Source organism: Odontesthes bonariensis, chromosome 12, assembly GCF_027942865.1.
Source record: "Odontesthes bonariensis isolate fOdoBon6 chromosome 12, fOdoBon6.hap1, whole genome shotgun sequence".
Taxonomy (NCBI): Eukaryota; Metazoa; Chordata; class Actinopteri; order Atheriniformes; family Atherinopsidae; genus Odontesthes; species Odontesthes bonariensis.
In genome coordinates, this window is record NC_134517.1 from 32,084,750 (window position 1) to 32,102,270 (window position 17,521).

General features: G+C 40.2%; 1 protein-coding gene across 8 annotated transcripts; it reads left to right on the forward strand.

Annotated features, from left to right (window-relative positions):
* Positions 1–1,142: 1,142 nt before the first annotated feature.
* On the forward strand, positions 1,143–16,595 carry ddx3xa (DEAD-box helicase 3 X-linked a). Of its 8 annotated transcripts, XM_075480123.1 has the most exons (22): positions 1,143–1,486; positions 2,629–2,680; positions 3,174–3,221; positions 4,808–4,867; positions 5,214–5,306; positions 5,404–5,475; positions 7,943–8,113; positions 8,453–8,588; positions 8,720–8,824; positions 8,910–9,009; positions 9,099–9,234; positions 9,358–9,455; positions 9,538–9,636; positions 9,728–9,888; positions 9,973–10,117; positions 10,195–10,339; positions 10,621–10,671; positions 11,726–11,907; positions 12,453–12,570; positions 12,671–12,824; positions 13,205–13,323; positions 13,430–16,595. In XM_075480123.1, exons 1-22 carry the CDS (start codon positions 1,442–1,444, stop codon positions 13,513–13,515), a joined length of 2,376 nt encoding a protein of 791 aa, XP_075336238.1. In that variant the 5' UTR covers positions 1,143–1,441; the 3' UTR covers positions 13,516–16,595. The 8 variants fall into 8 exon arrangements, with proteins under 8 accessions (XP_075336238.1, XP_075336239.1, XP_075336240.1 ...); XM_075480124.1 differs by lacking the exons at positions 5,214–5,306; positions 5,404–5,475 and having other exon boundaries at positions 1,144–1,486; XM_075480125.1 differs by lacking the exons at positions 5,214–5,306; positions 5,404–5,475; positions 10,621–10,671 and having other exon boundaries at positions 1,144–1,486.
* The last annotated feature ends 926 nt before the right edge of the window (positions 16,596–17,521 follow it).

Consider the following 17,521-nt stretch of genomic DNA (forward strand, 5'->3'; position numbering starts at 1 on the left):
TTCATTAAGAATAGCTTCTGTGATGGCCACCTTTCCATTTGTGATTAGACTTAGGTTAACAGTAAATGGATCAACAGAAGCGTCTCTCAGGTCCTGTTTCACATCTTTGTTGGATTTTTTCCGTCGTTTTCTGAAGGACCTCAGTTTCAGATACCGTTCATCTGTTGTTGATAGTTTCAGGTTTCTTAGGCCTGCCACTTCTTCTTTTGTCCCCCACAGTTTCCTCCTTTTCCAAGGACACACTGCACACGATGCTGACCTTTTTGGTGCAAAAATACTATTTTCTGTCTGTCGAACTGTGTTATCTGTTATATATTTTTTTTCATGTTTTCATTGATGTGACTAAAGAAACTGGAACAAATCGTGTGTTTTTGTGAAAAGCTGCTAGTAACACAGTGTCAAAAGATTTTAAGAAAAGAGTTCTTTGCTGAGTTGTCTGTTATTTGTAGACAGTAACTACCCAGGTTAATCTATTTAGTTAGGTGTAATTTTTATGCTTGAATGATTCATAAGTAAGTGTTAAGTGGCTAAAATGGTCAGCTACAAGAACTGGACAGACAATGAGTGAAAAAGCTGCCAATGTAGAAAAGAAAAACTCTGAAAGACCTTCAGAAAACCCAGTGAAGAACACTATAAGCTTATAAGAAAGTATGGCTGCCTGGAAGCAAAATATTAATAAATGAGAGGTGGATCATGACTTCTGCACAGTACTGTTGGCAAAATAAGGAATAAAGAAGCAAAGGACAGGCACTGGTGCAATGTCGTATCATTCCAAAAAAATTGTGTGGTACATTTGGTTCCAAAGGAAAATGGAGACCACAGTGCCTAATCTAAAATATTTTTGGTTTCTATTACAAAATGGCAAAACTGGGAAAATATTGGAAAATATTCAATGTAATATAATTGAATGTATCGGTCCAGATTGTTTAAAGATATGACAGATATTCTAGCAACTAGTATATGTATTACTTTGTTCCAGGAAATGATGAGTGTAGGGGAAACGGGGCAAATGTTTTCTATTCTGCTTTCTCTACTCCTGGGCATAACAATCAGAGCTGGTGGAAAGAAAAAAAAAAAGATAAAACATCGCGATATTTGGCAATCAGACCGCGGGCCTGAGGTTACAGAGGGGATATCTCGCGCTACCTGAGCACTCGGCACCTCATTCCACCACGGTCAAGCCTTCCGGAAAGGGGTTTATGCTTAACAGCTCCGCAGTAATAATTTCGTTTTGAAACTCGATCGGAATTTGTATTTATAAGAAACAACAAATTTTATTTATTTAAAGTAAACGTACTCGTCTATCATACTTGACCGTTCACCGTCGTTCAATATCGTAATTTGTACAGATAAACGGAAAGCTAAGTTAACGTTCAACCGGTTTTGCTAACAAAGAAAATCCTTTCTCTTCAGAAATAATCCCCCACTACTCTCTTTAGTTATGAGTCATGTGGTCGTTGATAATCCACACGGTCTAGATCAGCAGGTAAGTGATTTTACCTTCTTTGTTTTTCTCATAATTTCTCGTAATTTTCCGTTACGCTCATGTAGTTTCGAGGAGGAAACCGGGAGCTTCGTTAGCTAAGCCGCTAGCGGTGAGCTAAGCTAACGCAATGGCTGCTAAAATGGAGTCGCAGCAGAGAGGATTGTGATGGCGGAACTCGTTACGTTGTGCTAGAAAACTCTGTGTTGAAGCTTCTCAAGAGTTTGTCTTGGCACTTTCATTAGCCATAAACCACAACCCAGCATTATATTGTAATCTAGGGCTTTACAATCGATGAAAACTTAACAGAAGTCATGGAAAATTACAGGTTTAGCTGGCCTGTAAAACCCGGCCGGCATCCTACCGAAGGAGCCCGGCTAATGTGAGGCCTTCCGAGCCTGAAACGTGGCGCAGGAAAAAATGTTGGCTCCAGTTTTTAGCGGCCATCAGTGCTTTTCTGCGCGTTAGAAATGCCTCCCATGTGATGGTACTGAATAAACCAACCTTCCACGTTTTAAAGCGTGTTATTTGATATTTTTCAGTAACATTTTATCAGAAATTGGGGACCCCAGTTTCAGTAACCCGGATACCACGGGGGGGGGGGGGGGGGGGGGGGAAGGGTATTTGTATTCTCATCAAAAGACTTCTAATGTCACGTGAAACAACAATTTGATACTCCTTGTGGTTAATTTCGTGTAAATTAATTATAGAAGTTTACATCGACCTACATCATATTTGTTGTTGAAAATTTCCCACTATACTCTTGATATGGCTACTTAACCTAAAAAGCTACTATTAAAATTGTAATTTTACCTTTTTTTCTTTCTTTTCTTTTTTTTTTGCTAAAATGACAGTTAACTTTTAATGGGTTTTATGCCACATAAATATTTACTCTGGCATAATTTTGTCCGAACTTTTGGTTTGATAGAATCAGGACACAACATAGATATTTGGTAATGTCGACTTTTATTGATTCACTTTAAATCATTTGGGACTTTTATGTTAAACCACTGGAAAGCTGTACATTTCATGTTTGATTTCATGTAGAGTAATTGTGCTGGTTGATACTTACAAGCTTAATTAGTTAGATTTATGGACTTTTTGGTTTGTTTGATTTGATATTTAATCTGTTTCTTTTTTTGTAGCTTGCTGCCCTAGACTTGAACTCTCCTGACGGACAAGGCGGAGGAACTGGCAGTAAGTAATAAAACATGTCCTGTGTAATCGTGACTTACATGACCACGTTAAAAGAAGATGGTAGACCTTTTTTTCTTTCCCTCAAGGTGCACATTTGGATGCTTTTATTACAGTGTCTATTGGATGCAGTGAGAAAATACCTCTTTGGTATAATCAAGCTTAAAGTTATTTAAAAGAATATTTAGCGAGTTATTTTGCTCAGCATTTTAGACAACTCTTCATAGGTTTTACCTAAGAGTTTGAATACACCATACCTGGTGTATAGGACATGTTATTCCTTATAACAAGTCTTCAACTGTTAGCCTTGTTTGATGGTGTTTGCCATTTAGCTTTAATTTAAGTTGCATAGTAAACTTTATACTAGAAAACATTCTCTTTAGTTTTTTTTGTCTTTGCGGGGAATGCATTGCTTTCCACTTGACTGCTTTGTTGATAGACAAGATGTAGGATATAACACAATCCCACAGACTAAGAGTGTTTTATCTCCATCCAGGGCGTTACATTCCACCTCACCTGAGGAACAAAGATGCCGGTAAAAATGGTGAGTTCTGTAATAATCTCCTCAGCCACCGTCAGAGCAGCTGGAGGTTTTTCTTAATGTTAAAGGGATGTTTTGAGGGTTTTGTAGTACTTAAGAGTAATTGGTGTTTTACTTGTAGTAGACAGCTGTTGGTGCATTCTCACTCTGGAGAAACAATACAATATAACACGTGCTCAGGTTTTGTAACATTTTCAAAAGTGTGGTTGTTTTTTAAATGGTAAAATAGCTCTTTGGTAGCCCCGTTCTTAGTAGCTTTTAAGTGTAATTCGTCTCTTAGGAAACCCGTTTTGATTCTCTAAACTGGGAACTTTGCTGTCTACTGCGGGTAAGGCACCACCAGGCATGTTACATGACGTTAGAAGAAGAAAAAAAGCAAATTATGGCATTGGTCTGACCGAAGCTAAGCTTTTAAATGCATGTAAATATCATACTTCGACCATAATCTTTTAAAATCGAGCCAGATTAACGCACCCAGATGCAACTGGGGTTCAAATCACTATAGACTCAGATGAGCCCAGTGCTCTAAACCTTCTCCAAAGTTCAGTCTTTTTGTAGAAGCACTTAAGTTTATATTAGTGCAGCTAAATTCCCAATAAAGCTCTAATTCACATATTTTTCTGTTTCTTTTGTCAGATGGCTTAACTTGTCAGAAATTGTGATTGAACATTAGCCCATTAAGTCTACTTGTGAAGTTGCATTTACTTTCAGCTACACTTGCATGTACGATCCCACAGAGGAAAAAAAGTTTAAACATACTTCATTCTATAACTGAATTCTTTTCCCTTGCATGAATACTGGGAATAGGACAGTGGTTCAACTAAATGACCAGGTCGACCTCTAACAATAAATCTTCTGTGTATGTAACTGTGCTGACTGAATACTCATAAGAGTTACAAAAAACCCACTAAAAGAAAGCAAACAAACGTCCCTCTCAAGGCCCATCAGAGCATGGTAAAAGCAAGCACAATTGAGAAGAAAATTGGTGAGGCTTTACATGATATGTTTCATAACATATTGATCTTTACCAGTCAAGACAAAAGCAATTCAGCATAATTTTTGTTAGAACATTTAAGGTTTCTTACTGGTGCACAGAGTGAGAGACAGCCATGTCAAATTGGTTTCAATGCCTGTGCATAAAAGCTTATTTTGGCACTGCTAAAGTAGGGCAAGTGGTATCATATGTTGGCTTTAGCCTTGACTTTTACCCCAGACTGCTCACAAGTAGGAGAATGGGGCTAATTCAAATTGGTCCGAATGTTTTGAACTATTTCCAAATGGGTAATTTATCCTCAACTTTATTCTTTGGCTGGTGCAACGTCTCACAATTTAACAAGAGGAGTGCTGGCTGTTGGCTGCTCTGATAAGGTGAATTGTGTAGGGTGGGTGGGTTTATATATTTTTTTTTTAGTCAGGTTTTTTTGTAGCAGGGATTGGGAAAATGTTTAGCTTCTTAAAGCTTTTAAAAAGGCACATTGTGACTGCCATACTCAGCCAGATCATTTTACATGAAACAAACTTGGAATCATGGTACTGTGTCATTGCACACTTGACCTTTTTTCTCGTTTTACTGTTTTCTTATTCCACAGCAGGAAATTCTTATTCCGCTGGTAGACAGTGCGGTTATTCAGTGGCACCAGTAAATTTCTGTAAGTCCCTTCTGTCTGCTTTCGCTGAGGGCAACTTGCATTTCCAGATGCATGAAATAGCCATTTTACACACCAGCAAAGCCAGTGCGAATGGGGAGAGGATTATGTTAGATCCATATGGTAAAAGTTGATGATAAGCTTACTATTAATTGATGTGCTTCACTCTGCTGAAATGCTTGTTGTCAAAAATAGAAAACGACCATTTGAATTCAGTACAAGCTTGTTGAATATATGCTTTAAATTAAAAATTGAGTTTTTAATCTTTTGAAGCAAAATATAGATTCACTTAATTAATTTTTTTCCAATTTACCCTCATGCCCATATTTCACCTGCGATGTCCCCCAAGTTTCCCTTAAGCAGTTCCCACAACCATGGCAGGCTGAGTGTCAGCAAAGACAGAGAAATAACTATCCTTCAGGATGGGATGACTGTCAGATTGGTAACTATTGTGTAAAGTCAAACCTGACACTAAAAACTGCATGAGCCAGTACTCCTGGGTGAATCTTTTTATAGACTGCTTCCCTACTTTTGCTCAGGTTACCCAAGACTGGCCTCTCAAGAGCTTGCCTTTTACCATGCCTACAGTGGCGGTTGGCGAAACGGATGTGGTATACCTTGCCCTCCACCTGCATGCCATGCCACGCCACCTACTTGTTGGCACAGTTTCTTAGTGTATATAGCTGAAGACTGGGGCATAATCAATGTGCCCTTGCTTTGTCATGGTCACTTGATAAAAGCAGCAGAAATCTGGGCCTAACGCTGTTTTATCAAAGCTTGCAAATGAAGTTGCTTTTGATGCATGTTGTTGGTTCCTTAAAGACTGCTCTGCATCACACGTGTGGCTGACTAACTGAGTCTATCAACTGTGAAAGAAGTTTTGCATTGTTCAAGCTCTCCTGTTATTAAAACCTTGTTAGCTTTAGTCGTGAAGTTGTAGGAATACTGCGCAAACATCAGTCAATCCCATTCAGTATATCACAAGCTTCTCTGTTTTGAGTTTATGTACTTTTAAACCTGGTCTCTGCGTCTTTTAAAGTAGTGGGCGGGATTATTGATTACTGTGATGCGAGCTTTGGCGCAGGCAGGCGTTCGTGCCAGTAACTGACTACTTGAGGGAATTTCTTTGATCACATCTCCGTTTTTAGGTTCTTTAGAGCAGAAACTTGCATATGGTGACTACTCGTTGGAACGTGATTAAATATCCCTGACAATTATTTTGCACTAGCATGATTTATGAGTTGTCCTCCCTAGCCATTTCTTATAGATTAAATATTTAATGGAACAGTTGGATTTAGCTATGTTTAGCTGGCTTCTACTGCGTGTCCAGATGTTCCATTTATTTCCTAAGTTTGGCAGGTTACAAACCTAATTCATGCTAAAGGCATAGTTTAGCTTGGCTTAAAAGGTAAGGACTCTTGGCACATCATCTTTGAAGTGTGCCCTGCTGCGGGAGTGTCTCTTACACATATCGACTCAGTATTTACGACAAGCATCGTTAACAAAATGGGTGAAATGGACAGTTAAAGGCACTCCCTGAAATGTAAAGGGCGAGGTTCTCCTTTTCTTAGCAGTGTTGGAGCTCATATTTGCTTTAATGTCAGAAATTTAATCAAGGCTAGCTTAACCTTATCTTCATCAGGACAAATTTTGTTTGACACATTACTCTCAAGATGTACTGTTTCCTGCTTTTCTGTCTTTTAAGATAAGGCTCCAAGTTTACTGCACGGTGTGCTTGGCCATGTTTGCAGAGTTCACATATGTTGCTTTTATCTGATACCAATCTGAGTGACTAAATTCAATCACAAATTCTGCTTTGTCAGCTCAAGTCTGTTTATTGACTTTGAAAGCTGAACTTTCTCTGAGCTGAGTTCAGTTGTGTCACTTTGGCCTTTTGATAGTTGGGGAAATACTCTGGGGTGTAAGTTTCACCCAGAGCCTTGTGTTGGGCGATGTTGAGTTTGGAATGAATTTTCCTTTTTTTAATAGAGCAAGCCTTACCAAAGCTCTGTGGTTAGTTTTTGATCATGTTTGCAGTTGAGAGCCAGTTAAATGCCAATTGCTTCTTTATCCATTTGTTAAGCAAATTAGACTTTTAACAATTGACATGTTGCAAAAACAGAAAATGGAGACCACAGATGTTTTCAGAATGTGGTTTAGAGTGAATAAACCAGCCTGTCTGGCTTTGTCAGGTGGCAGAATAGACTACGACGCACATGATTTTGAACGAAGAACTGCTTGCTGACAAGAAATAAATATTGAGAGGAAGGTGTAAACAAAATCTAGTGACCTGTGCATGATTAACAGTTTTTACTGTTGTGATTATTATTTGTTGGTGAGATTGGGCTCATTTTACTCCAGAACTAAAAACAGTCAGTCGGTTAGTATTGAAAAGTTAAGAAATTCAGAGCCATTCACTCTGATCAATTCCAGATCATTTCCATTGAATTACTCAGATCAGTATCGGGGGGCAATGCTGTTGATTGCTTGTGTGAATCATCACAGGGTTTTTTTGTGTGCTGACTTAAAGGGGGCGCTGTGATGAATACACGTACCTGTTGACTGTCGGGTATAAAACTTCACCACAGATATATAATCGGCCACTTTCCCCTGATTAGTTCTCGTGGATCTGTCTGGTTGGTCTGCCCCCTGAAGCTGATGTGAAATATCCACAGCTACTCGGCTTTGCCATGACGGTGCCAACTGTCCATTTCCCCCGCCAACCAGCCTTATCCTGCACCGATAACAATTTGGCCACCGATTTGGAACCAAGTTGATGGGAACAGCCAATGTCCAAAGCTGGGCTGATTGTTGTGGTAAATGTCCCATAAGGACTGACGGTGAAGTTGGACTTTGGATACAGTCAAAAGATGTTAGTCATGTGGTCAATCATTTTTATTTGAGGTGAAGCTTGTTTGGACTTGATTGTATCCGATTTGTTTTTAGGTCGGTGCTCTTCCCCTTAGTCTGAGTACAGTCACGTCTATTTTCTTGATTTGCGGCTTCATTATTTTCCTCAAGTCTCATAATTTTTTTATTTTTTTTATTTTTTATTTATTTTTTGGTCTTCCCATGAAGATTCACCTGGATGGGATGCTGGACGCACCAATGGATTTGTGAATGGTTACGACAACCGCACAAATGGGGGCTTTGGAGGGCGTGGACCCCCTCGCAATGATAGAGGTGGGCGTGGCGCCTACCGTGGTAACAGGGGTGGAGGCTCGTTTAATCAACCATTGCAAAATGCAGGTGGGGAAATCTGTTCTTCATAATGTCTAACTGTAGACGTAAAGTGCTATATTAGATAAGAACGCCACCCTCCCCCACCCTTATGCAGTTTATGCAATTATTTAAATTCTTTTACTCTGCATACTGATTTGCAGTGAATTATAAATTCTATTTAGAGACATTAGGTATGCAGTTTACTTGGATACATCTCTTGATTTGAAAATCTAATCGCGCTTTGCTTAAGGGGAAACACGGGTATGCTCCGCTCTCGGTAAGAAACTGGCGTCATCTTATGATGGCGGCTGATTTGCCAAAAAGCTCTCAAAGTATATCACGAACAGGCTTTTCCGTCTCTTATAGGGTTTGGCGGTTTTGAAAACAAAGATGGTGGCTGGGCAGGAGCTCCCAGGGATGCTGCCTACAACAGCTTTGGAGGACGCAATGATAGGTCCAAGTCCACTTTCTTCAATGACCGTGGGGCAGGCTCAAGAGGAAGGTGTGTATCTGTGGAGTTATCAGGAGTTAGTTTTTACTTCAAATGGCTTATTGTCAGAGGTTTTACTGCATTTAGGATTTCACATAACTTCAGAAGTAGATTTTTAGTTTAAACGGTGTGAATGTGTACAGATATGAGCGTGGGGGCTTTGCCGGTGGAGGAAATAGCCGCTGGCAGGATGACTCCAGAGAAGATGACTGGTCCAAGCCAACTGCTCCAAATGAGCGTCTGGAAAAGTAAGGAAGATTTCTGCTCACACATTACATAAATAGCAGCCATCTTCGTCTGTATTAAAACTAGACTTTAAATCAAATTTTCTAGTGAGCTCTTTGCTGGAAGCAACACTGGGATAAATTTTGAGAAGTATGATGATATTCCTGTGGAGGCCACCGGAAGCAACTGCCCACCCCACATTGAAAGTGTAAGTCTCTCCTGATGTTCGTTTGTCTGTATGAGCGTTAATGGAAGAGTTTGTATCTTAAATTGTCAGTTTGTCTGATATTTGTGTAGTTCCATGATGTGGACATGGGGGAGATTATCATGGGGAACATCAACCTGAGTCGTTACACTCGTCCCACTCCAGTACAGAAGTATGCTATCCCCATCATCAAGTCAAAGAGAGACCTGATGGCCTGCGCCCAGACTGGTTAGTATTCCTGCATCTACTTGGAATGAGCTAATTAAGTCATTGGCTAGTTTCAGCATATGCCTTTTAACATTATGCGCTGTAAGTGCAGTGTAATGGATCTGTATCCGTGCTGTGTTTCAGGCTCTGGAAAGACTGCTGCTTTCTTGCTGCCAGTGCTGAGTCAGATCTACACAGAGGGTCCGGGAGATGCTCTGCATGCTGCAAAGAACAGCGGACAGGTACTGGAGAAAATCCACAATGACTTGGCATATTCCAAATTACCGTTTGACCTGTTCTAATAAGCATTTCTTCCTTCCTCAGGATAATGGAAGGTATGGCCGCCGTAAGCAGTACCCAATCTCTCTTGTCTTGGCTCCGACAAGAGAGCTGGCTCTGCAGATCTACGATGAGGCCAGGAAGGTGAGCTCGGAGCGTTTCAAATGTCTCTGATACTTTTATCTTTTGCCTACATGTTGAATCACTAAGCTAACTGTTCCCGTCTGCTTTCCAGGTTGCCTACCGCTCACGTGTGCGACCCTGTGTGGTCTACGGCGGTGCTGATATTGGCCAGCAAATCAGGGAATTGGAGAGAGGCTGTCACCTGCTGGTGGCCACACCTGGACGCCTGGTTGATATGATGGAGAGGGGCAAGATTGGTCTGGACTATTGCAAGTCAGTATAGCTTATTTACATTTGAAAAGAAAGTTTACCTTAAGTTAAAGCATCTGACTCATAAACCATAATGTGTGTGTTAAGCTACTTGATCCTGGATGAGGCTGACCGCATGTTGGACATGGGGTTTGAGCCCCAGATTAGACGCATTGTGGAGCAAGATACAATGCCACCTAAAGGCATCCGTCAGACTATGATGTTCAGCGCCACATTCCCCAAAGAGATCCAGGTACGTTGGACTGATGAGCCGTGTACAGTCTCATTTATCGTAGTTTTGTCTGCATTCTTAATTTATTTTATGTTTAGATCCTAGCACGTGATTTCCTGGAGGACTACATTTTCCTGGCAGTCGGGCGTGTTGGATCCACTTCAGAAAACATCACTCAGAAAGTGGTTTGGGTAGAAGAGACTGACAAGAGGTCCTTCCTCCTTGACCTGCTCAATGCCACAGGTAGGAAATGTACACACAATAATTTGATTGGCTCCCTCCCTGTGAGGACATTTGACTCCAACTCATCATCCTGGTTCAGTCTGCTCCATGCCAAGCTAATTTTGACTTTGCTACATCACTGCTAACAAATGTTCATTATGATTAAGATGTGTCAATGGGGGGGGTAAACTGTTAGTCTCATTTAGGGGTTGAGCCAGGTTTATTTCTCATGATGATCTAAAGCTGTTTAAGTTGTGTACTGAGCAGCCTTGCGTTTACTGGCTGGTTTGGTTTCATCTTAGTTATTCCCAATGAGGTTCAGGAAAATGTGACAGAGACCCCAGAGAAGCCAGGTAAGTGTGAACAATATTATAACTTCACTCTGACCCACAAGCCAGAAACATCACATCCCACAGCTCATCCTGTCCCTCTGCTCCCTGGCTGCCTCAGTTTTATTTATTTTTTTTATTTCTTCTTTAATTTCCAGTGAAGTTTGTAGCATCTACAGCAACATTTCCCATGTTAGTCCATTATCCCCCGAGTTAACAAAAATCTCCAATTAGCATAATGGTGCAGCTCTGGCATTCAGGTCATCTGGCTATTTTGGCCAGTTGCCTCCTTGAGTCGGCTGTTTAATGGCACAGATCTATAATTCCAGTGAAGGGAACCTTTTGGGATTGTGTTTAGGTGCTTAAAACGGCTCTCAAGGGCTAACCAAACAGGACTGTGTTGAAGTTCTATTTTATAACGTGCTACTTTTGTGCTATTTCCATATGAACTCTTGTGACTGCAACTACAAAAAGTGGGATTCATGTAATTGGCAGCCTTTATAGAAGCACATAGATTTCAGTTGCATTGAAAGGGTGGGCTAAGTGGCTGTTACTTTGATTAAGCCTCTGCTAATTTTCCTGATATGGATATTATCTTAAAATACTCACATGCTTGACTAATGTGCAGACGGTTGAGCTTTGGATGTAGTTTATTTTTCCTTGCTTGTGCCAGAGTGCATTGGCAAAACTGTAAAGCAGTGATTGCCGAGACTAGAAACTGCCCATCCATACCCATTACCCCTCTTTTTTTTATTATTATTTCTTTTGTTCTGATAGCCATTAATGCCAACTGTCTGGATTGTGTTAAATAAGACAATTTGGAATTGTTCAAATATGATTAAGGTATTATTTAATCTTCAGTGCTATGGAAAGACCCAATAGATAGTTAATGGTTGTCGGTGAACGTAAAGCTTTTTATTCAACCCCTGTCTCCATTTATAAGTTGTCATTTTTGTCTCTTTTTATTTTCTTTTAATTTTGTCTTTCACTGGCCAGTTTCAAGTCCCTGCTTTCATTATAGTTATAGTTATATTCAGTGTTGCTTTTGTCTTGTCATCTCCATTTTCTAACCTCGCAGGTAAAGAGTCCCTGACTTTGGTGTTCGTGGAGACGAAGAAAGGAGCCGACGCCCTGGAAGACTTCCTTTACCGCGAGGGTTACGCCTGCACTAGCATCCATGGAGATCGATCCCAGAGAGACAGAGAGGAAGCTCTGCATCAGTTCCGCTCAGGACGATGCCCAATCTTGGTGGCTACAGCCGTAAGTCCTCTTAAACCTTTTTACTCCATTCACCTCATTATGTCTTCAGTATCTCTTTAATGGTATTCAGAAGGGAAGTATTGTTCAGTTATTTCCTGGTGTGTTTGTTTCCTTAAGCCGATACATTCTTAAACTGGATCTTTGGATTTAAGTTTATAAAGAAGCTGTATTATAAGTTGTCGTCAATACTTTCATATGAAGAACTTCCAAAGAAACCTTTTTTTTTTAATTTAATGGGAGACTACAACATATTGGCTTCAGAGCTGACTTCTGTATGTTGAATTAAACTTACAGGGTTAGGGTTAGCTGTCTCAAAAGCAAACGAGCACAGACGATAGTGCGTTTGCCTCTTCTGATTTGTCTGGGGGGGGGGAACCTTAAAGGAACCTGAGCCAACTGGGTCAGTGAGGAGTCTGAGGCTTTGGCTCAACTGACGCATTAATTCCACTGCTAACAGACATAAAAGGAAAGTCTTGACTTAATATTTCCTAATGTTCTTACCAGATGTTTTCCCCCCTCTCCCTTGCTGTGTCTCTGCCGTCCAGGTGGCTGCTCGAGGTCTGGACATCAGCAACGTGAAGCACGTCATCAACTTTGATTTGCCCAGTGACATTGAGGAATACGTTCACCGTATTGGCCGTACGGGACGTGTGGGCAACCTCGGTATGAACTCGTTTGTCCGTCCTTCTTTTCTTTTTTTTTTTTTTTTTTTTATGCCCGTCACAGTGACTGTCATATCATATATTTATTATATTTTGTTCAGGTCTGGCCACGTCGTTCTTTAACGACAAAAACAGCAACATAACCAAAGATTTGCTGGACATCCTGGTTGAGGCCAAGCAGGAGGTTCCCTCCTGGCTTGAAAGCCTGGCCTACGAGCACCAGCACAAGAGCAGCACCCGAGGACGCTCCAAGAGGTAACGGAAACTTACATTTACAAATACTACTCTGGGATTTTTGCAGGCTTTTTTTTTTTTTTAAGAAAAAAAAAAAAATTATAAAATTAATTTACCTATGACATCAAAAATAAAAGATATTAAGATTGTTAAAAAGGTCAACTACATACTCTCAAAGCATAAAACTAATTATAAAGGCAAAACTGAATCCTTTCAGGGAATCAGTTTACACACATTTATTGGTCAAATTTAAAGGGAGAGTTGCAGCGACTGGAAAGACCCGAGGGATGATCTAAATTGTTAGGAATCCTTTTGATTACAACCTTTATTTAAAGAGACTGGTACACGTCGAACAACCAAAGGTGAACTTCAGAGCTCTAAATAAATGTGGTCTTCTCCAGGTTCTCTGGTGGTTTCGGCGCTAGAGACTACCGTCAAACGTCCGGTGGCCCTGGAAACTTCAACAGCAGCCGCGGAGGGCGCAGCACCGGAGGTCATGGAGGAAACCGTGGCTTTGGAGGCAAGAAAACGATTGTTTTTAAACTCTACATTTAAAATGAAAGCACAAACGCTGTCTCGTAGACCCATTTGTGAACATGATCATTGAACTGAATTTGTCTTTACAGGGGGCTTTGGTAACAACTTCTACGGTAACGACGGCTACGGAGGAAATTACAGCCACTCTGGTAGTGTTGATTGGTGGGGGAACTAGTCACCATAGGAATAGGTTGCCATGCCAACCCAATGGAAACCACATGTTAACTTAAGCCAGACCATAACAACCCTCCCTGTGTAGCTTCACTGACACACAGTACATTACCAACCCTGGTTCTCTGCCATTCGCTTCTCTCGTAAAGGACGTGCAGCACGACGCAAAGGAAATCACCAGCACGTGCAAAGCACCGGAGACCGCAGAGATTCAAAACACCTCAGAGTGAGCATGGATGCTGACATGCATAGTCCGACAGCAGCCTCGGACTTTCATTGTTCAAAGTATTTTTGTTCTTTTTGTGGGGGGGTGAAACCCCAACTGAGTAACCTGAGGATCATTTGTATGTTAATGTACTGTGCCTTTTGAATTTAAACAGGAAATCTATGTTTTTCATTTCACCAGATGGACATGGCCAAGAGCTCTAAATTTGTTTTTACTATTATTTTGTTTGGTGAAAAATACTAGAAAGGTAAAATAAGCTTGGTCTTAATCAAACCTTGGCAAACAAACACTTGGGTGTTGTGGCTCTCAGAGTCATGATTCCATTTGAACCTCAAATTTATAGCAGGAACATCATGTAGCCTTTTCTATTGTCAAACAGCTAATGGAGCCATTATTATATCTGTAACTGGGCCAATCTGTGAGGCAACTGTGTTTTAATCCTGAGGGACAAAGTTACATTTGTTTATCTTTATTTTCTTTGTGTTTTGTTTTTGCTCACTCTATCCTGGACGGGCTCCTTTTTATGGACATGGTAGTCTTTGAAATAGCCATTCCTATTATAATCTTAAAAAAAACACAGAAGTCATTAAGCTCAGTGCCAACAATCGCTGAGGTAAAAACAGGAATCAATGCTGGAACTCGTTACTCCACACTTTTCGATTGACTTGACAGTGTTACGGCAGCTAGTATGTTATCAAGTGCTAGCTACATTAAGTGGGCGGTGTTTTTTGTTGATTTTTACTTGAGACATTTTCGGTGCAAGTGTTTGCAGATTTGAAAAACTGGGTCAGTTTTTCGAATCGTTTCTCTACAAATGTAAATCATAACAAACGATGCCTGCCATCTTGAAAGTGAAGTTCAAAATGGCTGCATAAAGGACCATAGCATCGGGAGGGCTCGGCGTGGTGGTGTTGACGTTAACGAATTGACCAGCAGCCACGAGGCCCAGATGGTATTCTACGCTTGCAAGTGTTTTGTTTTTTGGTCAAGGAGAAAGGACACGTGAACTGAGTCGCAGGCTTAACTTAATTACAAACGTTTTCTCTTTTCAAGCTGCGTTGGAGGCATGGTTCATCTTTAAGAGACAGGCATTTGAATGATCACTGAGGTTTTCTATTAACCAGCGAGGAACGGAGCGGCGTAGAGCAGCACTCCGGCCGCGAGGATTACGGGGAAAAGGGGCATGTATGGGGGCGTGATTTTTCAGTGCACCGCCGTTGGCCGTGGCTTTGGTTTCCATAGCTGCGTAGTTTAACTGTGGAGGCGGCCAAAGATAAAAGGGGGGGTGCGTCTACTTCCGTTATGGAACATTTAAGTACTGTCAGGTCCTCTGGGGGTTCATCTGCTCAGACATTTATTTAAAAAATACAAAAAAAATCTTATCTGCGGCTTTGTAAAGCCGGAGGCGGCTTTTCCTCTTAAAGAGGAGACGCCATCAAGGGTCAGAGAGACGAGGGGTGGGGGGGTGTTTCACCTCAAAATGCTCCCATTTCTCTCATCGGGTGTGTTGTGCCTTGAAACCTTTATTTTCTTTTTTTTTTCAAGAAATTGATCTAAAAAAAGCGGATGCACTGACAGTGTTGAGAACTTGAGATTGAATGGTGCTACTTGATTTAGGTGTGTAGGCCCTTGTATGTTGTGCCCATCGAGTTTTACAAAAGTTGTTTTATTGCACATCTAGAGTTTTATATAGATGTCTTGGATATGTGTCCTTAAGCTTCCAAATATTGTGTGTGAGGAGATTGTGGAAAAAAAACGCAGCTTGTTTACAAAGGGGAAGGGTTCTCAACGTTTAAAAACAGGATTTATTTGGGACCAGGGGATTTAGCAGTTGGGGGGAATTTAGCCATTTGCACAGATTTCTAGATTCTACTTTTGCTGCTAGTTTTGTGTAATTTATTAAGCATTTTTGACAAATATTTATTTTTGTAAGCCTCAAAGTGATTCTTTGAAAGTTTCAGAAACTTGACCAAAAGACAGTACAAAAAACACTGGCACTTGAATGTTGAATGTCACCTGTATGCGTGAAATTTATATATTTCGGGGTAGTGTGAGCTTTTTAATGTTTAAGATACATTGGACTCGATAAATAATATCCACAGCTGTTTCAGGGCCTCCTCATGGCCAGTCATCTCTATTAGAAGTTTCTAATTGGTCATCAAAATTTGAAGTGGAATTTAACAAACATGCCAAGGTTTGGAATAAAGCTGTCAAAATAGCAAATAACAAAATTTCCTAAGCATATCAGTGCAGAAGTGTACAGATTCTCCAACTGTGTGCATTATCGGTTCTTTAGTCTAATTTGACCTAATAATTGTTTTTCTCCAGTCAATGTCTGGCACATGGCAATCCTTAAAGAAACGAACATGTGGTTTATTCTCATTGTTGCATTTGCATATATGACGTCTCTTGAGTTCTCCTGGAGTCTGGAGCAGGTCTGCTTTTTCAAACCGCTGTTTGGAAAGAAGAATTTGGGAGGATCTGCGCATGCCGTTGCAGGCAGAATCCAAGACTTTGATCCACGATCTCTGGAGAACCCCAGAGCTCTTTAGATGTAGACTTTGCTTTTCTGTATTAGCTTATAGGCTACTGCACTGCATGGGAAGTACTCAGCGGTGCGAGTTGTATGATTTTACCAAAATAAAATGTTTGAACGCAAAAGTTTCTGGAAAAATCAAGCATGTTTCATGAACACTTGTTTACTGTAGATGTGCTGAGAAGACCTGTAGCAAAGCGGCCTGTTGCCTTGTGCGGATACGAGGCCGACGGGCAGCAAAAATTCAACTTGGTATTTGATTGAATAGGCTTTGTTTCTTTTGAAGAGGAAAAGTGCATAAAGATTTCATTTGTAAATTCAACTGTGTCATGTGTATTTTCAAAGCTTTCAGTTGATTTGTGTGAACTTTGAATTTAGGAATATTTTTGTATGACCTATAAAATGGAATTAAAACCTCAGTGACAAGCGAACTTACCATAAAACCCTTATTTCACCCAGTTCCAGATGAGGCCATCTTTTTATTCCATCCAATTTAGTTCCTCAAATCATTAGACTTTCACTCTGGAATAAGTTCAAACTGCTCACGTTCACGCTGCAATGTCTTATTTTCTGTTTTAACTTTTTGACCACAAATCGATTTAATGTGAAATCCCCCGTAAACTGATTGTTTGCTATTAAGTCACGTTGTAATGTTCAATTTAAACAAACTTTAACTTTTCTCAGCAGTGTAGAAGCAAAAACAACCTGAGTACAAGTAATATTGGCCTTGATTTAATTTGATTACATGACATGTAATATGTAAAGTTTTTGTGAAATGGTTCTTTCCTTGAGGTCACTCCTGAAATGATTGTTAGATTTTGTGTTGCAAATAATTAAATAACTTTTCATTATATCATAACTACTTAGATCAACTGCTTCAATTTGATTAAATTACTTGATACTGTTTGTCACCTTTTTTTTTTTTTTTTTAAGGTATTTATTATTAATTCCTCCCCTTTTTTCCACCAACTTTTCTTGTAATTTTAGATGATGTCCAAGATGGTCAGACAGCTCCTCTTGGTCTCAGTTTAAGTCCAACTGTACTGAGCTAATAAAACAGAAAGACAAACATTTCCATTGAATGAAATGTCCAGAAATGCAATTATTGTCAATAACTGCAGAAATTACTAATAAACTACAGAAATCTAATTAAGATCTTTATTTAATAGTGCTACTAGAACACTTTAATGTAGTGGTTGTCCACTCCATATTGCGACCGCGACCTCATGTGGATTAAGCAGTTAAGAA

Excerpts from the sequence above, each read along its gene's own strand:
- ddx3xa (XM_075480123.1), top strand. The coding sequence starts at position 1,442 with ATGAGTCATGTGGTCGTTGATAATCCACACGGTCTAGATCAGCAG. Across the intron at positions 10,118-10,194 it reads CATTCCCCAAAGAGATCCAG|ATCCTAGCACGTGATTTCCT; the intron begins GTACGTTGGACT and ends TTTTATGTTTAG. Across the intron at positions 10,340-10,620 it reads TGACCTGCTCAATGCCACAG|TTATTCCCAATGAGGTTCAG; the intron begins GTAGGAAATGTA and ends GTTTCATCTTAG.